The following is a 14,206-nucleotide window of genomic DNA, read 5'->3' as shown; positions in this document are numbered from 1 at the left end:
CCGCCCCCCGCCCCCCCCCCCGGGCTACAAGGGGGGACCCTTTAAAAAAAAAAAAAAAAAAAAAAAAAAAAAAAGAAACGCAATTCTCAGGCCGGGCGCAGTGGCTCAAGCCTGTAATCCCAGCACTTTGGGAGGCTGAGGCGGGCAGATCACAAGGTCAGGAGATCGAGACCATCTTGGCTAACACTGTGAAACCCCGTCTCTACTAAAAATACAAAAAATTAGCCGGGCGCAGTGGCGGGCGCCTGTAGTCCCAGCTACTGGGGAGGCTGAGGCAGGAGAATGGCGTAAACCCCGGAGGTGGAGCTTGCAGTGAGCCGAGATGGCGCCACGGCTCTCCAATCTGGGCGACAGAGCGAGACTCCGTCTCAAAAAAAAAAAAAAAAAAAAAGAAAGAAAGAGAAAAAGAATCACATCTCAGGCCCAGGGCAGGCTCTCGGTTATGATCTGTATTTCAACCAGCAGATCTGACTCCTGGGATCGACCAGGCCCCACTGCAGCCCCGACAGCCCTCGTCCCTGATCCCGGGACCCGGAGGCTGCAAGAAGGTTGGGAAGGGGCTGGAGCCTGACCCCCAACCCTGGGCAATGCTTGGGGTTCCCCTTTCCCGTCACTGGGTCTGGGGCCTCAGACTCCTTCCTGTGATGTGGGCTGCGCCCCGTCTCGGGGAGACACCCTCGGAGGGTGTGTGCTGGGATGGGGCCGCCGGGGCCCCTCCGTATCCAGTTTCCAGACCCTCCCCTCTGTGCCTCAGTTTCCCCATCTGGAACATGAAGGTGTCTTGGTGCCTTCCTTGTAGGGCAGCTGGGAGAGGCAAATGACTAACAGTGTTCATCATTTCCAGCCGTGGGCCCTGCTCTCGGTGACCCAGCCCAAATCTACAGGCCCACAATGAGCTTTTCCAAGGCAAAAGCACCACGGAGCTCCTCGGGGGAAATGAGGGGAGGGCTCTGCCCTTCCTGGGTCCCAGTCGCTCCTGACCTCCCCTGGGCTGGTGCCCCCAAGCCCAGCGTGGCACACTTTCTGGCCCTGCCCTTGGGCAGATGGGTGGGCACAGGCCTGATGCTGGTCTCCTAAAACTCCTGCAACATCGAGGTTGTCTCTGGCCACAGCGAGTCCACATGACAGCCTGCACTGGCACGTGCCTCTGCCCAGCCCTCGGCACAGAGCGGGTGCTCAGGACGCATTTGCTGAGGGCAGTGGGAATGAGCTCCAGCCAGGGACCCTGCCCGGGCAGCAGCCTCATTGCTAGGGTGCAGCCCTACACCGAGCACTGTCCTGGGCGGGGCTAGGCAGGGTTCCCAGGAGGCTTTACTCCTTGGCCAGAGGACACAGGTGGCCCATCTCAGACATTAGCCTGGGATGGGCAGGAATTCCCAGCAGCCGCCCTTGGAGGGAGAGGCTGCAACGGGGCAGCTGTCTGCTCTCCCCTCCCTCCTCCTCCTGCAGCCCCTCCTCTTTTTTTTTTTTTTTTTTTGAGACAGGGTCTCGGCCGGGCGCGGTGGCTCACGCCTGTAATCCCAGCACTTTGGGAGGCCGAGGCGGGCGGATCACGAGGTCAGGAGATCGAGACCATCCTGGCTAACACGGAGAAACCCCGTCTCTACTAAAAATGCAAAAAATTAGCCGGGTGTGGTGGCGGGCGCCTGTAGTCCCAGCTACTCGGGAGGCTGAGGCAGGAGAATGGCGGGAACCCGGGAGGCGGAGCTTGCAGTGAGCCAAGATCGCGCCACTCACTCCAGCCTGGGCGACAGAGCGAGACTCCGTCTCAAAAAAAAAAAAAAAAGAAAAAGAAAAAGAGACAGGGTCTCACTCTGTTGCCCAGGCTGGAGGGCAGGGGTGCAGTCACAGCTCACTGCAGCCCCCAACCTTCTGGGCTCAAGCGATCCTCCCGCCTCAGTCTCCCAAAGTGCTGGGACCACAGGTGTGAGTCGCCGTGCCTGACTGGAGAAAGCGATGGGAAGGTGGGGCCTCTGGTTTCTCAGTGGGACATGGGCCCTGCCTGCCTCATGGCCAGGTCAAACTGCAGCTAATCAGACCCACCCTCCTTATCTGGTCGGCTGGGGCAGTGCCCTTAGCTGGGATATGGAATCCTTCATCCTGCTCCAAGGAGTGCTGGAAAGTGCTGGAATTGCAGCAAGCACACACTGAGGCAGCTGTTTGTGGGGGAGACTGCTGGCTGCCCCCGGGACCCATTCTCCTGTTTTACTTTGTAACTTGAAAACCCCTCATTTTTAGCAGGCACACAGCCATCTGGATTGAAGTTACTTCCTACCCCTGTGTCGCTGGCCGCGGCCAAGGGATGAAGGTGGGTCCTGTAACAGCTTCTAACAACTGACCCCTGGCCGGGCGTGGTGGCTCACACCTGGAATCCCAGCACTCTGGGAGGCCGAGACGGGTGGATCATTTGAGGTCAGGAGTTCGAGACCAGCCTGGCCAACATGGTGAAACCCCGTCTCCACTAAAAATACCAAAAAAATTAGCGGGGCATGTTGGCGGGCGCCTGTAATCCCAGCTACTCGGGAGGCTGAAGCAGGAGAATCACTTCAACCTGGGAGGTGGAGGTTGTAGTGAGCCCAGATCGTACCATTGCACTCTAGCCTGGGTGACAGGCGACAGAGACTCTGTCTCAAAACAAAACCTGACCCTGACAGTCACCTGCTGCTTGTCCTTTTTCCCTTCCTTATCTCTCCTTCCTCCCTGCTGGCCGGCGTACAGATGTACAGATGTGAGGGCTGGAGCTGGCGTGACCATTTTAAACCATGAGGATGCAAGGGACCACCCTCAACTCCCTTTCTGGAGCTGCCTCTGCTCCCTTAAGTGTTTTAAATTTGAGACGGAGTCTGGCTCTGTAGCCCAGGCTGGAGTGCGGTGGCCCGATCTCGGCTCGCTGCAGCCTCCGCCTCCCGAGTTCAAGTGATTCTCCTGCCTCAGCCTCCTGAGTAGCTAGGACTACAGGCGCCCGCCACCACGCCCGGCTAGTTTTTTGTATTTTTAGTAGAGAGGGGGTTTTGCCATGTTGGCCAGGATGGTCTTGAGCTCCTGACCTCAGGTGATCTGCCCGCCTGGGCCTCCCAAAGTGCTGGGATGACAGGCGTGAGCCGCCCAGCCTGGCCGGTTCCCTGAAGTTCTTACACAACAAGACGTCAGGTTTCCCTGCTTTGTTCAGAGTGTTTCCCCCGCAAAGCCCAGAGGCATCTCCCAGGAGGAGACACCGTGCCAGGAGGAGACACCGTGCCAGGAGGAGACACCGTGCCAGGCACAGGGCGAACTCTCAGTGACCCTCCCACCCCAACGCGGAGCCAGTGTGGACCCCGATCTGGAGCCTGGGAGCAGGAGGCCTCCATGGAGACCCCGTGTCGGGGCGTTGGGCCAGGAAGAGGCGGGGAGGAAGGTCAGATTCCCGGGCAGTGGGAATCTCCACCCTGCGGAGACCAGGAGAGAAGCAGGTGACCCCAGCACCCCAGCGAGGTCGGGGTGGGGCCAGGCGGGCACTCAGGGCAGCACAGACAGGGGCCGAGCCGCATGGGCCTCCCCCGGGAGAAGGCAGGCCAAGGGGAGTGGGAAGATGGCCAAAAAGATGCTGGCTGAGAGGGCCTGTAGGGCACCACCCATGTCTGCAGCTTTCGGGAGAAGCTGAGGCACAGGGAGAGACGGGGCGCAGGGCCTCAGCGTCCCCAGGCGCAGCGCTCACGCTGAGCTTCAGGGCGAAGGAGCTGGGGACTTGCCTCCCTCCTGCCCTGACCCTGCAGACCTTCATCTGTTGAAGTCTTTGGGGGCCCTGAGAGACCCCACAAAGAAGCAGGGGCCAGGAAAGGCAAGGGCCCCAGTACCATCGCAGAGGCTGAGCCCCAAGCCAAGGGCACACCCCCGGCTCCCAGCCCGGCTCCCAGCCCGGCTCCCCCAGCCCCGGCTCCCCCAGCCCCGGCTCCCCAGCCCCGGCTCCCAGCCCGGCTCCCCCAGCCCCGGCTCCCCCAGCCCGGCTCCCCCAGCCCCGGCTCCCCCAGCCCCGGCTCCCCCAGCCCCAGTTCCCAGTCCTGGTTCCCTAAGCACCTGGCTTAGGTGGGCACTCACCCATCAATGACAGGGGAGTCCCTCATGATCCTCTCTGCCTCGTCCCGAAAGAAGTCTGCAGTGCAGACGGCCACAAGGGGCCAGAGCCACCATTTGGTCCACATGGCGGGGTCCCCGGGGACCTGCGTGCGCTGCTGCCCTGGTGCCTCTGTGCTGGCCTGGCCGGCCCGTGCAGGAGGACGAGTTTCAGGCTGTGAGGAGTCGCTCTGCCTGCCAGAAGAGGCACCAGAGGCGTTGGGTGGAAGTGATGATAGCTGGCCGTTGTCCTGTTTATAGCTTCCCATGTTCAATAAGTAACCAGCACATTCCCTGCCAGCGTGGGTGGGATGGAAGGCCGGACACCCAGTGACTGGGCGTTGCTGTCTGGGCTAGGCGGAGGCATAGTAAGAAGCTGGGAACCCAGACCCAGGGGTGGGGCTAGAGCCCAGATGAAAGGACAGCAGGCTGAGAGCGGGCCCAGCACAGGATGATGGTGAGTGGCTGTCAGCCCTCGCTGTGCTGCTGCTGTTATTTATTACTACCACCTCCCTCAGGACCCGGGGCCTAGATCTGCAAGCAAGAAAACAGTCATTCAAGTAGTGCATTCTCATGAAGCACCTCTTTCCGCATAAAAATCATCTCACGTGGCTTGCCGTAGGGGAAAACATCTGGGCGTTTCAGGAAGCTGCTGCACAGCCCAGGTGTGCCCCGACGCCTGCTCTAACGCTGAGGGGTCTGCACCCCGCCCTGCAGCCCTCCAGCGTCACAGGGACCCACACTGCGGCTACAGACTTCAGGCCAAGCAGCTGGACATGTCCTTAGAACCGGGGCCTTTCTAGGCCTCGGCAGAGCACACTGAAGTCATCCAAGGGCTCCTGGAAACACAGTTCCCAGGTGGTGCCCTGTCCGAAGAGTCTCCATCCCAGGGCTAGGCGGTGTCTGGGGTTCTGGGGGATGGTGGGCTGAGCACTGGGGCTAAACCAGCCCTGCTGGGAGGAGCAGGAGGGAACACTGGTCAGAGGCTTCGCGGCGCGGAGACCAGCAGGCAGAAGGATCGCCCGGCTGGAGCGTGGTGGCTCCGTCTCAGCTCACTGCAACCTGCACCTCCTGGGCCCAAGCAATCCTCCTGCCTGAGCCTCCTGAGTACCTGGGACCACAGGTGTGCACCACCACACCCAGCTACTTTTTTTATTTTTTGTAGAGACAGGGTCTTCCCCATGTTTCCCAGGCTGGTCTCCAACTCCTGGCCTCAAGCAATCTGCCTGCTTTGGTCTCTCAAACTACTGGGATTACAGGCATGAGCCACTATGCCCAGGTCATGATAAATAGTATTTTCATTCAATATTTTTAAAACATCAGAATTCATGTAAAAAAAAAAAAAAAAGTCCATAACGAACAAAGTACAAAACTTTAAAATAGCTGGGCGCGGTGGCTCACGCCTGTCATCCCAGCACTTTGGGAGGCCGAGACGGGCGGATCACGAGGTCAGGAGATCGAGACCATCCTGGCTAACACGGTGAAACCCCGTCTCTACTAAAAATACAAAAAAATTAGCCGGGTGTGGTGGCGGGTGCCTGTAATCCCAGCTACTGAGGAGGCTGAGGCAGGAGAATGGCGTGAACCGGGGAGGTGGAGGTTACGGTGAGCCGAGACCGTGCCACTGTGCTCCAGCCTGGGCAACAAGAGCGAAACTCTGTCTTAAAAACAGCAACAACAACAACAACAACAAACAGATCTTGTGAGAACTTGCTCACTGCCAGGAGAACATGGGGGAACGGCCCCCACCTCCAGCTGGTCTCTCCCTTGACACGTGGGGGTTATAATCTGAGATGAGATTTGGGTGGGGCACGGAGCCAAACCGTATCACTCAGCTTCACCATTCAGGGCCCAGTGCAACATGAAAATGCAGCACCCTTCTTCAGACATCACAAGAATCTCAGGGCCTCGCAGCGGGGGGTGGGGTGGGGGTAGAAGCAGGTGCATGTCTTCCGAGCACCAGACCGGGGTCAAAGACCCTGCGTGGGCTGCATTTTGCACCATTTCTGAGGCTCAAAGCCACTGACTTAACAAGAGGGTGTCCTGGGGGCTGGGCCTGGTAGGCTGTGAGTTCCCGTCTCACGGCCACCATCCAAGGGCAGCGTGGGTGAGCTGGTTAGATTTCTCGGCCTCAGTCTCTTTGTCTGTAGAAGTCACGGAGGTACCTACTTTACGACAGTCCTGCCGTGAGCGCGAAGGCACCAGCCACTCAGAACCAGCCTCAGATCAAGACCTTAAACCTGTCTTTCCCATGGGGTTTTACAGTCTGTCCCGGAGTTTCCAGTTGCCTTTCTTCTCCTGCCCTACACGGGGTGCCCTTATCTTCCATCTTCCAAGTCTGGACTCTGCAACCTCCCTCGCTGCCCCCAGAGCTTCCCTCGTCCAACCTGCTGCTCCCAGCTTGGAATCTCCATGCCCACTTAACGTCTGCACGGAAGGTCTCCCCCCTTTGTTTGGTTTACAGTCCTGGTGGAGTTTGAACGCTTGTCCAAATCTCACGTGGACACTGGATCCCAGTGTTGGGGGGTTTGGGGTCATGGGTACGGGCCCCTCATCAATGGCTTGGTGCAGTTCTGGAGGTAATGAGTGAGTTCGGAAGAGAACTGTTAAAACCAGCCTGGCACCTCCCCCGTCACTCTCTGGCTCCCTCGCCGCCGGTGATGACTGTGAACAGGAGAATAGGCTCTGGGGGTAGCGAACTTAGGCCAATTCGTGCGGAATCAAGGAAAAACAGCGAGGCCTGGGGCAGGGAATGGGACGCTAATTTGTGCTGACTTCCTGAAAGAGAAGACACCAAGGTCAGGGGGGCGAGAGTCCGAGGCCAATGCACGGTGGATCCAGGAAAAACACGGAGCTCTGGGGCAGGGAACCCAGGGCCAATTAACAATCAACTTCCAAAAACTGCACCATAAGGAAAAGCCCCACGCCCAGTAGCAAAGGATCAAAGGCTGCTCTCCCTACAGCCCCCAACCCCCACCATGTCCCAGATGGCAAGGAAAGTGCTGTGGACTGGCTGTGGGCCATCCTTTCACCTGCAGACACCAGTTCACCGCAGCTTTGATTAGCCATGGACCAAATCTTTCATCCAGATAAGGGGGACAGGAATCATGAAAGGTGAACTTAAGACCCAGAAAACTGGCCGGGTGTGGTGGCTCACACCTGTCATCCCAGCACTTTGGGAGGGTGGGGTGGGCGGATCACCTGAGGCCGGGAGTTTAAAACCAGCCTGGCCAACATGGAGAAACCCCGTCTCTACTAAAAACACAAAAATTAGCCAGGTGTGGTGGCTACTCGGGAGGGTGAGGCTGGAGAATTGCTTGACCCTGGGAGGCGGAGGTTGCAGTGAGCCGAGACGGCGCCAGTGGACTCCAACCCAGGCGACAGGCGACGGTGTGAGACTCCTTCTCAAAAAAAAAAAAAAAAAAAAAATACCAGAAAACTTTGTAACAGCGCCCACTCCCACCCTACTCCGAGCTTTCTCGCTTTAATAACTCCCTGCTTTCGCGGCTTCCTTCCTGTGTTTTGTTCTTACTTTGTATGTTTTGTCTACTACTTATTTGTTCAAGCACCAAAGACGGGCACAATTACACTCCAGGCCATCCTTCCTGTGACACCTGCTCCCTCCCCTTCTGCCGTGATGGGAGGCTCCCTGGGGTCCTCACCAGAGGCAGATGCTGGTGCCACGGCTCCCACTTCCCGTACAGCCTCCACAACCATGAGCCAAACCCACCCCTTTTCTTTATAGATCACCCAGCCTCGGGGATTCCTCTGGAGCAGTGCAAAGCAGACTAAGCCCTGTTCCATTCGTGGGCCCTGCAACCATCCCCTCACTGTGGGTCTGCGGGAATTCACTCCCCAGTCCTCCCGTCTGTGTCTTTATTCTGCCCTCATCACGGATCAGTAGTTTCGCTGAATGTGCACTTTGGGTGGTAAACCTTTTTCCCTCAGGAGGTGACCGCGCCACCGTCCGTCTGTGCATGCTTGGTTGATGGGAGCCACATCGCGCCCAGCGCTGTGTGGGCAACCCCTCGTCCCCCAGAACACCGTGACTTCATTTTTTTTTTTTTTTTTTGAGACGGAGTCTCGCTCTGTCGCCCAGGCTGGAGTGCAGTGGCCAGATCTCAGCTCACTGCAAGCTCCGCCTCCCAGGTTTACACCATTCTCCTGCCTCAGCCTCCCGAGTAGCTGGGACTACAGGCGCCGCCACCGCGCCCGGCTAGTTTTTTTGTATTTTTTTTTTTTTTTTTAGTAGAGATGGGGTTTCACTGTGTTCGCCAGGATGGTCTCGATCTCCTGACCTTGTGATCCGCCCGTCTCGGCCTCCCAAAGTGCTGGGATTACAGGCTTGAGCCACCGCGCCTGGCCAACTTCATATTTTTCACTCCCTGGGGCTGTCCCTCTGCCTCCAGTCCAGGGAATTTCCAGTCGCCGGTATTCCTTCTCCCCTCCTTTCGGAGCTCCATCTGGCGAGGGTTTCGGGCAGGGGTTGGACTGTTTGAGCTTCCTTTTTGCCTCCTGTCCTGGGTTTCCTCATGCTTATTCCCTACACTCCATTTCCTCTGTTTTGTCTCCCAGCACGGTTCTTTAGTGTTTTCTCGGGGGTTGTGCATGTGGGTCTCCGGAGGGCGGTTTCCAAGCTTTGCTGTGTCCTGTCCATCAGAGCAGCCGAGCTGCTTGGAGTCCGCTGCATTCTGTTCTCTTCTGTGGTTTACCCAGTGGAATGCAGGCGCGTCTCCCATTGTTCATCTGGACCTTTTGTTGCGTTTGCAGACTTCCCTCGGCAGCTGGTAATCTTTGTCACCCCGAATTTCATATTTAAAAATAAAGCGACAGCAAGGTGGGCAGTGCCGTACGTGTGAGCGGGCTCTCGACCCCAGGCTTTGTGTGGGCCGAGCTCCAGAGACGCCCGGTTACCAGGAGCCCTTGAAGCCAGAATGCAAGCATGAGCATTTTTTTTTTTTAACGAAATGGGGTCTTGTGATGCTGCCCAGGCTGGACTCCAACTCCCAGGCTCAAGCGATCCTCCCACCTCAGCCTCCCAAGTAGCTGGGTCCACAGCAGCTACTTTTAAAGTAACTGCCACCGCGCCCAGCAGCGTTTTTTAAAATAGCTACCGCGATTCTCAAAAACATGTTTAGGGAAGGGCCTCCTGACCTTCCTCTGGCTGTAGGGGGGTTAGGCGGGTGTGTCTGTCTGGGTGGTCCTGGGGCCAGTTCTTCCAGCTGGGAACAAACCCCGACCTCAGTGTCTTCCTCACTCCCGGCCCATTGTGCCCGTGACGTCTGAGCTGAGCTCCTCTCTGGCTCCCTGGTCTCTCGCTGGAACACTCTGGAATGTTCCCAATGGGCCCTCCAGTCCGCCTCACAGACACACTCTTCCGTTAACTTCCTCATTCCCAGAAATGGGTCGGAATCTGTGCCTACAGCGGAGACCTTTCTATTGTCTGACGAGTGTGTTAATTTTTTTTTTTTTTTTTTTTTGAGACAGAGTCTTGCTGTCGCCCAGGCTGGACTGAGTGGCACAATCTCAGCTCACTGCAACCTCCGCCTCCCAGGTTCAAGCGATTCTCCTGCCTCAGCCTCCCAAGTAGCTGGGATTACAGGCGCCCATCACCACGCCCGGCTAATTTTTGTATTTTTAGTAGACACGGGGTTTCACCATGTTGGCCAGGATGGTCTTGAACCCCTGACCTCATGATCCACCACCTCGGCCTCCCAAAGTGCCGGGATTCCAGGTGTGAGCCGCCGCGCCCGGCCCGAGGGCGTTATTCTTTTCTAATTCCTTTCCTCTCACCTTCGTGGACAGGAGCAGGAGGAAGTGCTTGTGCCTTGGCTCACATCTTGACACAGAGGGTGCAGCTGGCAGAGTCGTGGTGGGAAAGGCTCAGGGTGTGTTTAATTCTGTTTCTTCCGCCAGTTCTGCTTGTGCATCTTTCATGTCCCTGACTGACCAGGGCCCTTCGTCCTGCCCAGGCCCTCCTGCCCCTCCCCTCCCCTGGCCATAGTGAGGCTCAGGGAGAGAGCCGGGGTTCGTAGTCCTGGGAGACCCCGGGGGTGGGAGCAGTGCTCTGCGAAGAGCGTGGGCTCCTGCATCAGAGTCCTGGGTCCATCTCCAGAGACCGGTGCACCGAGGCCCCCACCTCGAGGCTTTCCTCGCAGGGTGGTGCTGACCTGGCTCTGTCGAGAGGCAGCCTCGCCCGAGTGAAGGCGGCGGGTCAGACGCAGAGTGACGTCTGTGTTTCCACCCGGCCCTGTCCCCCAGAACCGCACGTCAGCCCCATCCACAGCCAGCACGCAGACGCCTCCACGGCCATGTCGGATGTTACCACTTCTGCACAAGTAGCCACAGGCAACACGCCCCCCACCACAGATCATCGCAGACGAGAATACCCGGACACATCCCAAGCCCACGTGGTCAGACACGTCCACGTACCGAGAACAGACACACGCAGACTTTCTTACGTGATGAGTAAACGCACACTCAGGTACCTACACGTGTGCACACATACACAGGTACCTGCACATGTGCACAGACACACACTCAGGTACCTACACGTGTGCACAGACACACTCAGGTACCTGCACGTGTGCACACACACAGGTACCTACACGTGTGCACACAGACACACTCAGGTACCTGCACATGTGCACACAGACACACATGTGCACAGACAAGCCGCGCACGTGCACCTGCTCACGTGAGCCCCTCCTTGCACGTGCGAGGGACGGGAGCCCACACTCAGCGTGGGGCCCATCTGACCACCCACGAGGCCTGGGACAGGGGCCCCCAAATGAGCCTTGAGGAAGGAACATCTGGGAACCTGCGGCTCCACAGGGAGCCCGGCCCTGTCTCTCTCCCTCGGAGGCCCCAGTGGCTCACAGCAAGTTCAGCAGCTCTGGACTCTCTTCCGGCTCCTGACCAGGCTGATGTCTGCACTGGGGGAGTCCATAGGCCCCTCAAACTGCAGGCCCAGCCACGAGGCCGGCACCCCACTTCTGCCCCCAACGCCTCCCTCCCAGCGTCCAGCCCACCCTGAGGCTAGTGGCTTCCCCGCATCCCTCCTCGCCTGCCCAGGCCCCCCCATGGCTGCCCCCACCACTCTGACCCCCACAGCCCACATCTGCACCGGGGCGTGAGCTCTTCCTCCCAGTGAGTCCCAGGGAAGCACCTCTCAAGGACTCCCCAACAGGCTCCCGGCTCCCATGAGGTCAGGGCCCCTCAGCCTGGCCTCCCCACCCTCCCCACCCCACCCTCCAGACACAGTCACCCCAGAGGCCACCCTCTCACCCCTGCCTGGAGCTGAGCCCCCCACCCCCGGTTCCATCCTCTGAGACCCTCACCCTTTGCTGCCCGCGATGGCACGAGCTGAGACCCCCACCCCCGGTTCCATCCCCTGAGACCCTCACCCTTCGCTGCCCGCGATGGCACGAGCTGAGCCCCCCCCCACCGGTTCCATCCCCTGAGACCCTCACCCTTCACTGCCCGAGATGGCACGAGCTGAGACCCCCACCCCCAGTTCCATCCCCTGAGACCCTCACCCTTCGCTGCCCACAATGGCACGAGCTGAGACCCCCCCCAACCGGTTCCATCCTCTGAGACCCTCACCCTTCGCTGCCCGCGATGGCGCTCCATGCTATGCGCCTGCTCACTGAGGTTCTCCCTCACTGATGGTGGATCGCAGGCAGTTGGAGAGGGGCTTTCCGCCCTCATTACAGCCCTGGCCTCAGCCTTGCTCCACACTCCCCAAAACCACAACCCCCGGCTCCTGGCTCCCCGAGACTCACCACGAGCGGGACAGGGTACTGAGTACCTTGGCTCAGCCACCCCAGGCCCAGGGAGACAGACCCGCCTCCTGCCTCCCAGGTCACAAGGCTTGGGGGCTGTTTCTGGTTTTCAAGCTCAGTCCTGCCACCCACAGAGCTCTCCAGCTACAAAACAGCCACCTCCTTAAGAGAGGGCCTGCATAGGACCCCAGGGAGAGCCGGGCTAAAGCCTCGCACACGTCAGCTGGTTCTTGTTTCCGAACATACTCGTGCCCTCAGTGAGGCCTTGAGCATCCGGCCAGCCCAGGGGTTTCTGGGACTCGGTCCCAGGCCAGGCAGGAGAGCTTGTGCTCCGTGACCACCCTTTGGGGCCCCCCAGGCAGTAGTGCAGGGTATCATTCTCAGGCCTCAGTAGGCTGGGAAACGGAGAAGAGGGGGTCTGGGAGCTTGTGCCCATCCCAACGAACCCAGAGAGTCTCAAGTGGTCTGGGGGTCCCAGGCCATGTGTTCTCTCCCCACTGGCAGACCCCAGCCACCTCCCTGACTCCCTTGAGGGAGACTGACCCTGGCCTCGGAGCTGGGACAAACTCTGTCCTCAGTTTCTCTATCTGTAAGTGCGATGGGTTGATCTCCCTCCGTCCCCAGCCACGGTCAAGGATCGGAATGTCCTCTGGCAAAGCCACAGGGGCTTTCGAAATCAGAGGAGGGTCTGCGTGTGGACTGCACTGAGCTGGAGACCGGGCTGGCTTTGGAATTCTGAGGCTGCAGTGGGAAGGGGGCATCCTCCGTGGGTTCCAGCAGGCGGGGGGAGGCCAGGCCTGTCCCTGACCCTACCCGGGGGTTGGAGACCCAGGGCTGCTGCTGGGCCAGTCACAGGGACCCTTGGAGTCTGACGTCTTCAAGCAGCCAGTGGTGGGGAGCAATGGGAGGAAGAGTGGGAGCTGCAGAGAGGGGAGGGGGTGCAGGGGGCTGTAGGGAGGGGAGCAGGGGAGGTGCAGGGGGCCCTGGGGAGAAGGGAGGCACAGGGAGCTGTGGAGGGGGCACAGGGGGTGTGCAGGGGGCTGCAGGTAGGGGAGCAATGGGAGGAAGGGTGGGAGTTGCAGAGAAGGGAGGGGCTGCAGGAGGCTGCGGAGGGGGAGCAGGGGGCGCAGGGGGCCCCAGGGGGGAGCAGAGGGGCACAGGGGGCTGCAGAGGGGGAGCAGGGGATGTGCAGGGGGCTGCAGGGAGGGGAGCAGAGGGAGGCAGGGGGGGGCAGGGAGGGGAGCAGAGGGAGGCACAGGGGGCTGCAGGGAGGGGAGCAGGGGTACATAGGGGGCTGCAGGGAGGGGAACAGAGGGAGGCAGGGGCTGCAGAGGGGGAGCAAGGGGGGCAACCCTATGGAAGCCAAAGGTAGAGGGTGCTGGTGAGATGTGCACATGTAAAGACCAAAATAAAACCAGCTTTGTGCAGGGTTCCCACTGTTCTGGTAAGAATAAAATATATATTAATCTATAAATTACAAAATGTGAATTGTGCAATTTTGCCCGGGGAACAGTGCTGCAATCACTTAAGCTTGGGAGTCTGAGACCAGCTTGGGAAACATAAGGAGATCTCATCTCTACAAAAAATAAAAAGACTAGCCAGGCATGCTGGTGTGTGCCTGCAGTCGCAGTTACTTGGGAAGCTGAGGTGGGAAGATTGCTTGAGCCTGGGAGGCTGAGGCTGCACTCCAGCCTGGGCAACATGATGACAGCCTGTCTCAAAAGTAAATATATAAATAATGTAGGCCAGACCTGGTGGCTCGTGCCTGCGATCCCAGCACTTTGGGTGGCCAAGGTGGGAAGATCGCTTGAGGCCAGGAGTTTGAGACCAGTCCGGGTAACATAGGGAGACCTTGTTCCTACAAAAAATACAAAAATTAGCCAAGCGAAGTGGCACACACTGTGGTCTTGGCTACATAGGAGACTGAGGCAGGAGGATGGCTTGAGCCCAGCAGGTTTAAGCTGCAGGGAGCTATGATCTCACCACTCTAGCCCGGCTGACAGAGCAAGACCTTGTCAAGATGGATAAATAAACTAATAAACTAATTACAATAAAAATGCAAATTGTGGCCGGGCGCGGTGGCTCAAGCCTGTAATCCCAGCACTTTGGGAGGCCGAGACGGGCGGATCACGAGGTCAGGAGATCGAGACCATCCTGGCTAACATGGTGAAACCCCGTCTCTACTAAAAAAAAATACAAAAAAACTAGCCGGGCGCAGTGGCGGGCGCTTGTAGTCCCAGCTACTCGGGAGGCTGAGGCCGGAGAATGGCGTGAACCCGGGAGGCGGAGCTTGCAGTGAGCTGAGATCCGGCCACTGCACTCCAGCCTGGGCG

At 58.8% G+C, this 14,206-nt stretch overlaps 1 protein-coding gene across 1 annotated transcript in view; it reads right to left on the bottom strand.

The window, feature by feature from the left end:
• The window catches only part of DPEP1 (dipeptidase 1), a 15,801-nt gene extending 3,739 nt beyond the window's left edge, over positions 1-12,062 (bottom strand). The window contains exons 1-2 of the mRNA XM_025371267.1: positions 11,874-12,062; positions 4,075-4,284 (exon numbers count right to left, since the gene is read on the bottom strand). Coding sequence (XP_025227052.1) covers positions 4,075-4,178 — 104 coding nt within the window. The 5' untranslated portion in view covers positions 4,179-4,284; positions 11,874-12,062. The remainder of the gene's footprint in view (positions 1-4,074; positions 4,285-11,873) is intronic.
• Between the last annotated feature and the right edge of the window lie 2,144 nt (positions 12,063-14,206).

This window comes from Theropithecus gelada, chromosome 20 (assembly GCF_003255815.1).
Source record: "Theropithecus gelada isolate Dixy chromosome 20, Tgel_1.0, whole genome shotgun sequence".
NCBI classification, from domain to species: domain Eukaryota; kingdom Metazoa; phylum Chordata; class Mammalia; order Primates; family Cercopithecidae; genus Theropithecus; species Theropithecus gelada.
The sequence above is the reverse complement of the archived record's forward strand: the minus strand, read 5'-3'. Positions and strand labels throughout refer to the sequence as shown.